Source organism: Procambarus clarkii, chromosome 24 (genome assembly GCF_040958095.1).
Source record: "Procambarus clarkii isolate CNS0578487 chromosome 24, FALCON_Pclarkii_2.0, whole genome shotgun sequence".
Taxonomy (NCBI): Eukaryota; Metazoa; Arthropoda; class Malacostraca; order Decapoda; family Cambaridae; genus Procambarus; species Procambarus clarkii.
The window spans coordinates 27,130,819-27,144,920 of record NC_091173.1 but is presented as its reverse complement, the minus strand read 5'-3'; the positions used below and the strand labels follow the sequence as shown (position 1 = coordinate 27,144,920).

General features: G+C 49.8%; 1 protein-coding gene across 2 annotated transcripts in view; it reads left to right on the top strand.

Moving 5' to 3' along the window:
* The window catches only part of Dsk (Drosulfakinin), a 59,207-nt gene extending 49,788 nt beyond the window's left edge, over positions 1-9,419 (top strand). For both annotated transcript variants that reach the window (XM_069330417.1, XM_069330418.1), the window contains exon 3: positions 7,529-9,419. In XM_069330417.1, the coding sequence (XP_069186518.1) occupies positions 7,529-7,750 (222 nt within the window). In that variant the 3' untranslated portion in view covers positions 7,751-9,419. The remainder of the gene's footprint in view (positions 1-7,528) is intronic.
* Positions 9,420-14,102: the final 4,683 nt, after the last annotated feature.

The following is a 14,102-nucleotide window of genomic DNA, read 5'->3' as shown; positions in this document are numbered from 1 at the left end:
CACAGGGTATGGACACACCTCCAGTCACACACACAGGGTATGGACACACCCCCAGTCACACACACAGGGTATGGACACACCCCCAGTCACACACACAGGGTATGGACACACCCCCAGTCACACACACAGGGTATGGACACACCCCCAGTCACACACACAGGGTATGGACACACCCCCAGTCACACACACAGGGTATGGACACACCCCCAGTCACACACACAGGGAATGGACACACCCCCAGTCACACACACAGGGTATGGACACACCCCTAGTCACACACACAGGGTATGGACACACCCCCAGTCACACACACAGGGTATGGACACACCCCCAGTCACACACACAGGGTATGGACACACCCCCAGTCACACACACAGGGTATGGACACACCCCCAGTCACACACACAGGGTATGGACACACCCCCAGTCACACACACAGGGTATGGACACACCCCCAGTCACACACACAGGGTATGGACACACCTCCAGTCACACACACAGGGTATGGACACACCCCCAGTCACACACACAGGGTATGGACACACCCCCAGTCACACACACAGGGTATGGACACACCCCCAGTCACACACACAGGGTATGGACACATCTCCAGTCACACACCACACACGGAACGTACACACCTGCAGTCACACACACACGGGACGTACACACCTGCAGTCACAAAAACACGGGACGTACACACCTGCAGTCACAAAAACACGTGACGTACACACCTGCAGTCACAAAAACACGGGACGTACACACCTATAGTCACACACACACGGGACGTACACACCTACAGTCACACACACGGGACGTACACACCTGCAGTCACAAAAACACGGGACGTACACACCTGCAGTCACAAAAACACGGGACGTACACACCTGCAGTCACAAAAACACGGGACGTACACACCTATAGTCACACACACACGGGACGTACACACCTACAGTCACACACACGGGACGTACACACCTGCAGTCACAAAAACACGGGACGTACACACCTGCAGTCACAAAAACACGGGACGTACACACCTGCAGTCACAAAAACACGGGCCGTACACACCTGCAGTCACAAAAACACGGGACGTACACACCTGCAGTCACACACACACGGGACGTACACACCTACAGTCACACACACACGGGACGTATACACCTACAGTCACACACACACGGGACGTACACACCTACAGTCACACACACACGGGACGTACACACCTACAGTCACACACACACACGGGACGTACACACCTACAGTCACACACACACACGGGACGTACACACCTACAGTCACACACACACGGGACGTACACACCTACAGTCACACACACACGGGACGTACACACCTACAGTCACACACACACACGGGACGTACACACCTACAGTCACACACACACACGGGACGTACACACCTACAGTCACACACACACACGAGACGTACACACCTACAGTCACACACACACGGGACGTACACACCTACAGTCACACACACACGGGACGTACACACCTACAGTCACACACACACGGGACGTACACACCTACAGTCACACACACACGGGACGTACACACCTACAGTCACACACACACGGGACGTACACACCTACAGTGTACGGACACACACCACACGGACACATGTATCAACACATGCCCACCACAGTCTTGTCAGCTACGGTCAATAACACACCTTAAGTCATGATACAAAATTTCACAAAAGGTCATGTTCTTAACTACCTGACACCTTAACTACCTGACACCTTAACTACCTGACACCTTAACTACCTGACACCTTAACTACCAGACACCTTAACTACCTGACACCTTAACTACCTGACACCTTAACTACCAGACACCTTAACTACCTGACACCTTAACTACCTGACACCTTAACTACCTGACACCTTAACTACCTGACACCTTAACTACCTGACACCTTAACTACCTGACACCTTAACTACCTGACACCTTAACTACCTGACACCTTAACTACCAGACACCTTAACTACCTGACACCTTAACTACCAGACACCTTAACTACCTGACACCTTAACTACCTGACACCTTAACTACCTGACACCTTAACTACCAGACACCTTAACTACCTGACACCTTAACTACCTGACACCTTAACTACCTGACACCTTAACTACCTGACACCTTAACTACCTGACACCTTAACTACCTGACACCTTAACTACCAGACACCTTAACTACCAGACACCTTAACTACCTGACACCTTAACTACCTGACACCTTAACTACCTGACACCTTAACTACCTGACACCTTAACTACCTGACACCTTAACTACCTGACACCTTAACTACCTGACACCTTAACTACCTGACACCTTAACTACCAGACACCTTAACTACCTGACACCTTAACTACCTGACACCTTAACTACTGTATGTATGTAGGATTTCAGCCCAGTTATCACTAGTCACTCTGTCACAGTTTAGGGGGCACTGTGTCACAGTATAGAGGGCACTGTGTCACAGTATAGGGGACACTGTGTCACAGTATAGGGGCACTGTGTCACAGTATAGAGGGGTACTGTGTCACAGTATAGGGGTACTGTGTCACAGTATAGAGGGCACTGTGTCACAGTATAGGGGGCACTGTGTCACAGTATAGGGGACACTGTGTCACAGTATAGGGGCACTGTGTCACAGTATAGAGGGCGCTGTGTCACAGTATAGGGTGCCACTGTGTCACAGTATAGAGGGGCACTGTGTCACAGTATAGGGGCACTGTGTCACAGTATAGAGGGCACTGTGTCACAGTATAGGGTGCCACTGTGTCACAGTATAGGGGACACTGTGTCACAGTATAGGGGCACTGTGTCACAGTATAAAGGGGCACTGTGTCACAGTATAGAGGGCACTGTGTCACAGTATAGAGGGCACTGTGTCACAGTATAGGGGGCACTGTGTCACAGTATAGGGGACACTGTGTCACAGTATAGGGGCACTGTGTCACAGTATAGAGGGCACTGTGTCACAGTATAGGGTGCCACTGTGTCACTGTATAGAGGGGCACTGTGTCACAGTATGGGGCACTGTGTCACAGTATAGAGAGCACTGTGTCACAGTATAGGGTGCCACTGTGTCACAGTATAGAGGGGCACTGTGTCACAGTATAGGGGCACTGTGTCACAGTATAGAGGGCACTGTGTCACAGTATAGGGTGCCACTGTGTCACAGTATAGAGGGGCACTGTGTCACAGTATAGAGGGGCACTGTGTCACAGTATAGAGGGGCACTGTATCACAGTATAGAGGGGCACTGTGTCACAGTATAGAGGGCACTGTGTCACAGTATAGAGGGGCACTGTGTCACAGTATAGAGGGGCACTGTGTCACAGTATAGGAGCACTGTGTCACAGTATAGGGGGCACTGTTTCACAGTATAGAGGGGCACTGTGTCACAGTATAGGGGCACTGTGTCACAGTATAGAGGGCACTATGTCACAGTATAGGGTGCCACTTTGTCACAGTATAGAGGGGCACTGTGTCACAGTATAGAGGGGCAGTGTGTCACAGTATAGAGAGGCACTGTGTCACAGTATAGAGGGGCACTGTGTCAAAGTATAGAGGGCACTGTGTCACAGTATAGAGGGGCACTGTGTCACTGTATAGAGGGCACTGTGTCACAGTATACGGGGCACTGTGTCAGAGTATAGAGGGCACTGTTATAGTATAGAGAGGCACTGTGTCACAGTATAGAGGACACTGTCACAGTATAGAGGGCACTGTGTCACAGTATAGAGGGCACTGTGTCACAGTATAGAGGTTACTGTCACAGTATAGGGGGGGCATTGTGTCACAGTATATGGGGGCACTGTGTCACAGTATAGAGGGCACTGTGTCACAGTATAGAGGACACTGTGTCACAGTATAGGGGCACTGTGTCACAGTATAGGGACACTGTGTCACAGTATAGAGGGCACTGTGTCACAGTATAGAGGGCACTGTGTCACAGTATAGAGGGCACTGTGTCACAGTATAGGGACACTGTGTCACAGTATAGAGGGCACTGTGTCACAGTATAGAGGGCACTGTGTCACAGTATAGGGTGCCACAGTGTCACAGTATAGAGGAGCACTGTATCACAGTATAGAGGGGCACTGTGTCACAGTATAGAGGAGCACTGTATCACAGTATAGAGGGGCACTGTGTCACAGTATAGAGGGCACTGTGTCACAGTATAGAGGGCACTGTGTCACAGTATAAAGGGGCACTGTGTCACAGTATAGAGGGCACTGTGTTACAGTATAGGGGGCACTGTGTCACAGTATAGAGGGCACTGTCACAGTATAGAGGGGCACTGTGTCACAGTATAGAGGGCACTGTCACAGTATAGAGGGCACTGTGTCACAGTATAGAGGGCACTGTGTCACAGTATAGAGGGCACTGTCACAGTATAGGGGGGGGCATTGTGTCACAGTATATGGGGGCACTGTGTCACAGTATAGAGTGGCACTGTGTCACAGAATAGAGGGCACTGTGTCACAGTATAGGGTGGCACTGTGTCACAGTATGGAGGGCACTGTGTCACAGTATAGGGTGCCACTGTGTCACAGTATAGAGGGTATTGTGTCACAGTATAGGGGTGCACTGTGTCACAGTATAGAGGGCACTGTGTCACAGTATAGAGGGCACTGTGTCACAGTATAGATTAGCACTGTGTCACAGTATAGAGGGCACTGTGTCACAGTATAGGGGGCACTGTGTCACAGTATAGAGGGCACTGTCACAGTATAGAGGGGCACTGTGTCACAGTATAAAGGGCACTGTCACAGTATAGAGGGCACTGTGTCACAGTATAGAGGGCACTGTGTCACAGTATAGAGGGCACTGTCACAGTATAGGGGGGGGGCATTGTGTCACAGTATAGAGGGTACTGTGTCACATTATAGGGGTGCACTGTGTCACAGTATAGAGGGCACTTTGATCACAGTATAGAGGCACTGTGTCGCAATATAGAGGGCACTGTGTCAAAGTATAGGGGACACTGTGTCACAGTATAGGGGCACTGTGTCACAGTATAGAGGGGCACTATGTCACAGTACTCACCTAGTTGTGTTTGCGGGGGTTGAGCTCTGGCTCTTTGGTCCCGCCTCTCAACCGTCAATCAACTGATGTACAGATTCCTGAGCCTACTGGGCTCTGTCATATCTACATTTGAAACTGTGTATGGAGTCAGCCTCCACCACATCACTTCCTAGTGCATTCCATTTACTAATTACTCTGACACTGAAAAAGTTCTTGCTAATGTGTCTGTGGCTCATTTGGGTACTCAGCTTCCACCTGTGTCCTTTTGTGCGTGTGCCACCCGTGTTAAATAATCCATCCTTGTCCACCCTGTCAATTCCCCTTAAAATTTTGTATGTGGTGATCATGTCTCCCCTAGCTCTTCTGTCTTCCAGCGACGTGAGGTGCAGTTCACGTAGTCTGTCCTCATAACTTATGCCTCTTAGTTCTGGGACTAACCTAGTGGCATACCTCTGAACTTTTTCCAGCTTCGTCTTGTGCTTGACTAGGTACGGACTCCATGCTGGGGCTGCATACTCCAGGATTGGCCTTACATATGTGGTATACAAGGTTCTGACGGATTCCTTACACAGGTTTCTGAAAGCAGTTCTGATGTTAGCCAGCCTCGCATAGGCCGCTGATGTTATTCTTTTGATGTGGGCTTCAGGAGACAGGTTTGGCGTGATATCAACTCCCAGGTCTTTCTCTCTGTCCGTTTCGTGAAGGACTTCATCTCCCATTCGGTATCCAGTGACTGGCCTCCTAGTTCCTCCTCTTAGTTTCATTACCTTACATTTACTTGGGTTGAACTTTAGTAGCCATTTGTCGGACCATTCCTTCAGTTTGTCTAGGTCATCTTGTAGCCTCATACTATCCTCCTCTGTCCTGATCCTCCTCATAATTTTCGCGTCATCAGCAAACATCGAGAGGAACGAATCTATACCCTCTGGAAGATCATTTACGTATATCAGAAACAGTATAGGTCCAAGGACTGATCCCTGTGGGACTCCACTGGTGACTCCCCGCCACTCCGAGACTTCAACTCTCACGGTGACTCGCTGTGTCCTGTTGCTTAGGTACTCTCTTATCCAGTGGAGTACCTTCCCTTTCACTCCTGCCTGCATCTCCAGCTTGTGCACTAGTCTCTTATGTGGTACTGTGTCAAAAGCTTTCTGGCAGTCCAGAAATATGCAGTCTGCCCAGCCCTCTCTCTCTTGCCTGATTTTTGTTGCCTGGTCATAGAACTCAATTAATCCTGTTAGGCATGATTTGCCATCTCTGAACCATGCTGGTGTTGTGTTACAAAGTTCTTTTTGCTCCAGATGTTCCACTAGCTTTTTTCGCACAATCTTTTCCATCATCTTGCATGGAATGCAAGTTAGGGACACTGGCCTGTAGCTCAGTGCCTCCTGCCTATCATCCTTCTTGTATATTGGGACTACATTGGCCGCCTTCCAAATTTTTGGCAGTTCGCCTGTTACCAGTGACTTGTTGTACACTATGGAGAGTGGTAGGTACCGAGCCTCTGCTCCTTCCTTAAGGATCCATGGTGAGATTCCATCCGGGCTTATAGCCTTTGTCACGTCCAAATCTAGCAGATGCTTCCTCACCTCCCCACTGGTAATCTCAGGAGGAACAGTATAGGAGGAACTGTGTCACAGTATAGATGGAGCACTGTGTCAAAGTATAGAGGGCACTGTCACAGTATAGGGGGCACTGTATCACAGTATAGAGGGGTACTGTGTCACAGTATAGGGAGCACTGTGTCACAGTACAGGGAACCACCGTGACACAGTATAGAGGGGCACTGTGTCACAGTACAGGGGACCACCGTGACACAGTATAGGGGGGCACTGTGTCACAGGACATGGGAGCACCGTGACACAGTATAGAGGGGCACTGTGTCACAGTACAGGGGAGCACCGTGACACAGTATAGAGGGGCACTGTGTCACAGTACAGGGGAGCACCGTGACACAGTATAGGGGGGGCACTGTGTCACAGTACAGGGGAGCACCGTGACACAGTATAGGGGGGCACTGTGTCACAGTACAGGGGAGCACCGTGTCACAGTATAGGGGGGCACTGTGTCACAGGACATGGGAGCACCGTGACACAGTATAGGGGGGCACTGTGTCACAGTACAGGGGAGCACCGTGTCACAGTATAGGGGGGCACTGTGTCACAGGACAGGGGAGCACCGTGTCACAGTATAGAGGGGCACTGTGTCACAGTACAGGGGAGCACCGTGTCACAGTATAGGGGGGCACTGTGTCACAGTACAGGGGAGCACCGTGTCACAGTATAGAGGGGCACTGTGTCACAGTACAGGGGAGCACCGTGACACAGTATAGGGGGGCACTGTGTCACAGGACAGGGGAGCACCGTGTCACAGTATAGAGGGGCACTGTGTCACAGTACAGGGGACCACCGTGACACAGTATAGGGGGCACAGCCCACCAGCCAGCACTAACTCTCCACTACCTGCAGCTGGAGGAGGGACGCCTCACCCCGGCGCTGGTGGAGGAGCTGGTGGCCGACTTCGAAGACCCGGAGCTGATGGACTTCCACGACGCAGCCGGCAAGCGCGAGTTCGACGAGTACGGCCACATGAGGTTCGGGAAGCGCGGCGGCGACTACGACGACTACGGCCACCTCCGCTTCGGCAGAAGCCTCCGTGGAGGCCAGCACGACCCCTCCATTCTCCACTAAACAGCCTCCATAACCGCAGGTTAACCTTAATCGTCGGACGACTCCATAATCCGGGATGAATCAGGGAGTGTTACTGTTTTATATGCAAATTACAGGTTGCCATTTGTATGTGGAAGATAACGGTCCGCGAGACACTCTTGGCACATGACGGGTCTCAACATCTAAGACGAGGGACTGAGTCAAGCGCTAGCCAGCCGCCGCTTCCTTATTATTTCCGGTGCTCGCAACGGTACTTAAGTCAAGACGTGTCACGACGCTTCATGACGCGTCACGACGCTTCATGACGCGTCACGACGCTCAAAGACATGTCACGACGCTTCATGACGTGCCACGACGCTTCATGACGCGTCACGACGCTTCATGACGTGTCACGACGCTTCATGACGTGTCACGACGCTTCATGACGTGTCACGACGCTTCATGACGTGTCACGACGCTCAAAGACGTGTCACGACGCTTCATGACGTGTCACGACGCTTCATGACGCGTCACGACGCTTCATGACGCGTCACGACGCTTCAAGACGTTCCACGACGCTTCATGACGTGTCACGACGCTCAAAGACGTGTCACGACGCTTCATGACGCGTCACGACGCTTCATGACGTGTCACGACGCTTCATGACGTGTCACGACGCTTCATGACGTGTCACGACGCTTCATGACGTGTCACGACGCTCAAAGACGTGTCACGACGCTTCATGACGTGTCACGACGCTTCATGACGCGTCACGACGCTTCATGACGCGTCACGACGCTTCAAGACGTGCCACGACGCTTCATGACGTGTCACGACGCTTCATGACGCGTCACGACGCTTCATGACGTGTCACGACGCTTCATGACGTGTCTCGACGCTTCATGACGTGCCACGACGCTTCATGACGTGTCACGACGCTTCATGACGTGTCACGACGCTTCATGACGTGCCACGACGCTTCATGACGTGTCACGACGCTTCATGACGTGTCACGACGCTCAAAGACGTGTCACGACGCTTCATGACGTGTCACGACGCTTCATGACGCGTCACGACGCTTCAAGACGTGCCACGACGCTTCATGACGCGTCACGACGCTTCATGACGTGTCACGACGCTTCATGACGTGTCTCGACGCTTCATGACGTGTCACGACGCTTCATGACGTGTCACGACGCTTCATGACGTGCCACGACGCTTCATGACGTGTCACGACGCTTCATGACGTGTCACGACGCTTCAAGACGTGCCACGACGCTTCATGACGTGTCATGACGCTTCATGACGTGTTACGACATGTCAATAACATGTCGTAACACGTGTCCATTAAACAAGCTACAAACACGTCAAGGCTTGGGATCTGACAGTTGACATGTCATTCCATGTACCTGGGCTCTAGGAGACTCGAACACTGGACTCCAAAAGTCCAGTGTTCCACCGAGTCTATTTCTGGGTTCGAGTCTCCTAGAGCACATGGGAGTCGAATGTTTATTTCCAGGGAAGTGTGATGACAATATATATGACATGTGTCATATTCCCAGGAAGGCCGGGTGTGGCATCAGTACTGTGTATCGTGTATCTTACAGTGACTGTGTATCGTGTATCTTACAGTGACTGTGTATCGTGTATCTTACAGTGACTGTGTATCGTGTATCTTACAGTGGCTGGCATATAAAGTGTGTAACCTGTCTGTCTGTATATTATTAGTCCCTTGTACTATATATACCTTATCTCATCTACTGACTATAGTAAATTATTGTCTCCTTTATTGACCAAAATAAGAATATAACAAGTAAGTAAATAATTATCAAGAGAAGGCACCAAGCCGGGGAGGCTCTGCAGCACCATCAAAATTGCGGGATATTCAAATGCCCTAAATATCACTAAGGATGCCAATACGAGAACAAAGTGCATAAGGCAAACAGCATCAAAGATATAAGATTCACCAAAGATACTATCAAGGGAAAATGACCGCGAGGGACGGTCGGGAAGCAAGACACACACGTCCTGGAAGTCAGGACACTCAAGAAGGATATGCAACAAGGATAAAAGAGGGGGCAATACAATTCGGACAATAAGGAGCAGGGTGGCGCTCCATTAAGTGTCCGTGAGTTAAGCGGGTATGACCAATACATAATCTTGCCAGAGCTGTTTCCCACCGCCGGTTACGGTGGCTGGAGGAAGGCCATGGGGACACACTACCCCATAAGAGCACATATCTTGTTACCAGTAACCATCGAGCCTGCCGACGGGTAAGGATGGAGGAATGAATAACTGGGTAGAAGTCGGAATAAGGAATACCTTTACGAGGGATGGGACAAATGCGGACAGCTTCCTTAGCGGCAGTGTCCACACGCTCATTTAAGGACACGCCAATATGGCTGGGAACTCAGTAAAACTCGACTGTCTTAAATCTGCTGGAGATAAGAAACAGCCAATATTGAATTTCGACGACCACAGGATGGACAGGATTAAAGAACTCCAGAGCCCTGAGGGTACTGTGAGAGTCCTACAACACCATAGGACGAATTACAGCGAGAAAGCAGTTGACGAAGAGCAAACAAAATTGCATAAAGTTCAGCCGTTAAGATGCTAGTCTCTGAAAGCAAGCGAGGACGCCTGACAGCTGAGTGGACAGCACTTCGGATTCGAAGTCCTGAGGTTCTGGGTTCGATCCCCGGTGGAGGCGGAGAAGAATGGGCAAAATGTTTCTTTCACCCTGATGCACCTGTTACCTAGCAGTAAATAAGTAACTGGTAGTTAAACAGCTCTTATGGGCTGCTTCTTGAGGGAGTGTGTAACAAAAAGGAGGCCAGGTCGATGACCGGGCTGCGGGGATACTAAGCCCCGAAATCATCTCAAGATAACCTCACATATAGGTGTAGTCACGAAACACAACGGAGTAGCCCACATTGTCAGCAGACTTCATCTGTGAAAACAGATGGAACAGCAGTGTGAGGAAAAGAGAGCAAGGAAAAGGCGTTTCAGAACTGTAGGAGAGGTAAAAGCTTTAGTCATGCAGGTCAAGGTTCTGCAAAAGTTAGGAAGAGGGACCCTCCATGGGGTCAAGAACGGAATGGCACGAGGAGAAACATTGGCAACACCAAACGAGAGGGAACCTTGCAAGCAAGACAACCGTACAGAAAAGGGAAGGTGGTGAAAGGGAACAAGGCCCCACACGAGGGGTAATGATCAAAGTACCACATAAGAAAGAGTGAGGGTGTTGTGGGGACCGCACAAAGTAGCAATGACAGTAGCAATCACCCCGATCCTGTAGAGACAGGATGCCGGTCTCAACATTCATGCTTTGAATAGGGTTGAATGAAAGGCACCAGAGCTAAGACTGAGCAATGGTGCGTATGATGAGGAGCATTAAGACGACAGTGGGTGGAGGGAGAGGCAGACGAGTAAGCAAGACAGCCATAATCGAGTTTCGACAGCTCAAGAGAGGGATGTAAAGTGAGGAGTATGCGCATATCAGCTCCCCAGTAAGCATGGGACAAATAAGTAAGTAATCATAAAAAGAAGGCACCAAACCAGGAAGGCTATGTAGCACCATCAAATGTGCGGAATAATCAGAGGGCGCTAAATATAAAAAAGGATGTCAATACGAGAACAGAAACACATAAGACGAACGATATCAAAAGTATCCGATTCACCAAGAATTCTATCGAGGGACAAGAGACCATGAGGGACGGTCGGAAAGCAAGACAAATGCTCGTCCTGAAAGTCAGGACATTCAACAAGGATATGCACGACCGTAAGAGGGACAATGCAATTTGGACAATAAGGAACAGGGCGGCGCTCCATTAAGTGTCAGTGAGTTAAGCGAGTATGGCCAATACACAACCTCACCAGAACCGTTTCCCATCGACGGTTACGGTGATAGGAGGACGGCCATGAGGACACACTACTCTTAAGAGTACGCAGTTTGTTACCAGTAACAGAAGACCAACAAACCTGCCAACGGGTAAGGATGGAGGAATGAATAACTGGTAAAAGTCGGAATAAGGAATAACTTTACTGGAGATGGGACAAGAGTGGACAGCTTCCCTAGCGGCAGCGTCTGCATGGCTGGGAACCCAGCTAAACTCAATTGACTTAAATTCACTGGAAATAAGAAACAGCCAATGCTGAATCTCGACGACCACTGGATGGACCGGATTAAAAGACTCAAGAGCCATGAGGGCACTACGAGAGTCAACGACAATTACAAAAGAAGATTGATAACAAGAAATCAGGAGACGAAGAGCATAGAGAATAGCATAAAGTTCTGCTATGAAGATGCTAGTCTTCAAAGGTAGATGACACATAATTTAGACCCATCAGTGAAGATGGAAACGGAGAGAGAGTGCGAAGAAAAGTGCTCAAGGAAAAGGCATTTTAGAACCGTAGGAGGGGCGAAAGCTTTAGTGATGTGGGTCAAGGATGTACAAAACTTCGGAAGGGGGACTCTACACGGGGGCAAGGAAGGAACAACACGAGGAGAAACATTGAAAATACGAACTGAAAGAGAACCCTGTAAGCGAGATAACCGGACAGAAAGAGGGAGGTGGTGAAGAGGAACAGGAACCACAAGAGGAGTAAAAGTTAGAGTACGACAGAGGTGAGAGGAAGGATGTTGCAAGGACCGCGCAAGATAGCGAAGACAGTAGCGATCCTGGCGGTCCTGGAGAGATAGAAGCCAGAGTCAACATACAAGCTGAGGGCGGGAGTCGAACGAAAGGCACCAGAGCTGAGGTGCAACCCAGTATGGTGCAAAGCATCAAGATGGTGAAGAGTAAAAGGGGAAGCAGATGATAAGCAGGGCAACCATAATCGAGTTTAAACAGGACGAGAGAGGAATGTAAAGCGAGGAGAGTGCGCCTGTCCGCTCCCCAAGAAGTATGGGCAATACCTTAGGGAGGGTAAGGGCCTTAGAGCATTCAACTCGGAGGTAAGAGATATGGGGCGACCAACACAAACGAGTGTCAAAGATTAACCCCAAAAGCTTAGTGGAATCCTTATACACGGGGATGACCATAAAGCGACAAAGAGGGACGAAGAACGACACGCTTCCGAGTAAAAGTCATAGCACAAGTCTTAGTTACAGAGAACTTGAAGCCATGATGAGTGGCCCAAGATGACATGGCATCAATCGTAAGTTGAAGCCACCGTTGAAGGAGTGGCGAATCATCACCCCGACAGCAAAGGGCAAGATCGTTGACATAGAGAGCGAAGAAGACGCCAGAAGGAAGAGAGGAAAGAAGACCATTGAGGGCAACCAGAAAAACAGTAGTGCTGAGAACACTACCTTGTGGCACACCTTCGTATTGCTGAAAAGTGGCAGAAAGAGTGGTACCAAGCCTCACCCGAAAGGAACGACGAGAGAAGAAGCTTTGGAGAAAGAGAGGGAGATTACGACGAAGGCCAAAAGAATGAAGTTGGGACAGAATATGATATCGCCAAGTGGTGTCATAAGCCTTTTCCATGGTAAAATGGACGGCAACAACGTAGGTCTTCGCAGCAAAAGCACTATGAATATAGACCGTCAAGTTCTTCAGGACATCTGTTATGCTGCGGCACTTGCGAAAACCAAATTGAGAAGGGGAGAGGTGGTGATAGTGTTCTAAGAACCACATCAGACTAACGTTAACCATACGTTCAAAGAGTTTTCAGATGCAACTCGTGATGGCAATAGGGTGGAAATCCTTAGGGGATGCACATCTCAGTAAATACTGAGACTAGAACCGCAGAGGGCCAGGGCAGACTGAAGTTCAGAGAGAGAGAAGGGAGATTGGGAAGTCTAAGATGACTGCAGAAATCTAAAGGACGAGATTCAAGAACAGATTTATGAAGAAGGAAAGATTGAGGAAGATGAGAACCGGAGCTAACAGAAGAAAAGTGGGAACCCAATTCGGTTGCGACCTGCAATGGGTCCGCCACAAGAGTACCATGGAAGTAAAGGACCGGCGAGACATCGGGAACGAACTTACCCATTATCTTGCGGATACGCTTCCAGATCTGTGGCAGAGGAGTTTCGGACGTAATGGTGGAGCACAGGAGACGAGGAAGACCAGGAAGGAGGGAAGGAAGAAAACACCAGACGGAGAACCAGGAAGATGACCCTCTGGCCCAGAATGCAAAGAAGCAGACGGAGCACACGAGGTGGAGCTATTGGTGTCCAAGGCCTCGAAACGGTTGCGAAACTGAAAAAGTGGGAGAGGGTGAGAAGAAGGAGAACGCAACACATGAGCATAAGACATACCAGAAAAAGAGGAAAGACGGTGCACCTGGTGCCTAGCCTTAGGAAAAGAGAAATGATCACGATGCCTCAAATTGAGGATGACTTCTTAAAATTTGAAATGCACACATGCGTGGGAGAAGGCATGGT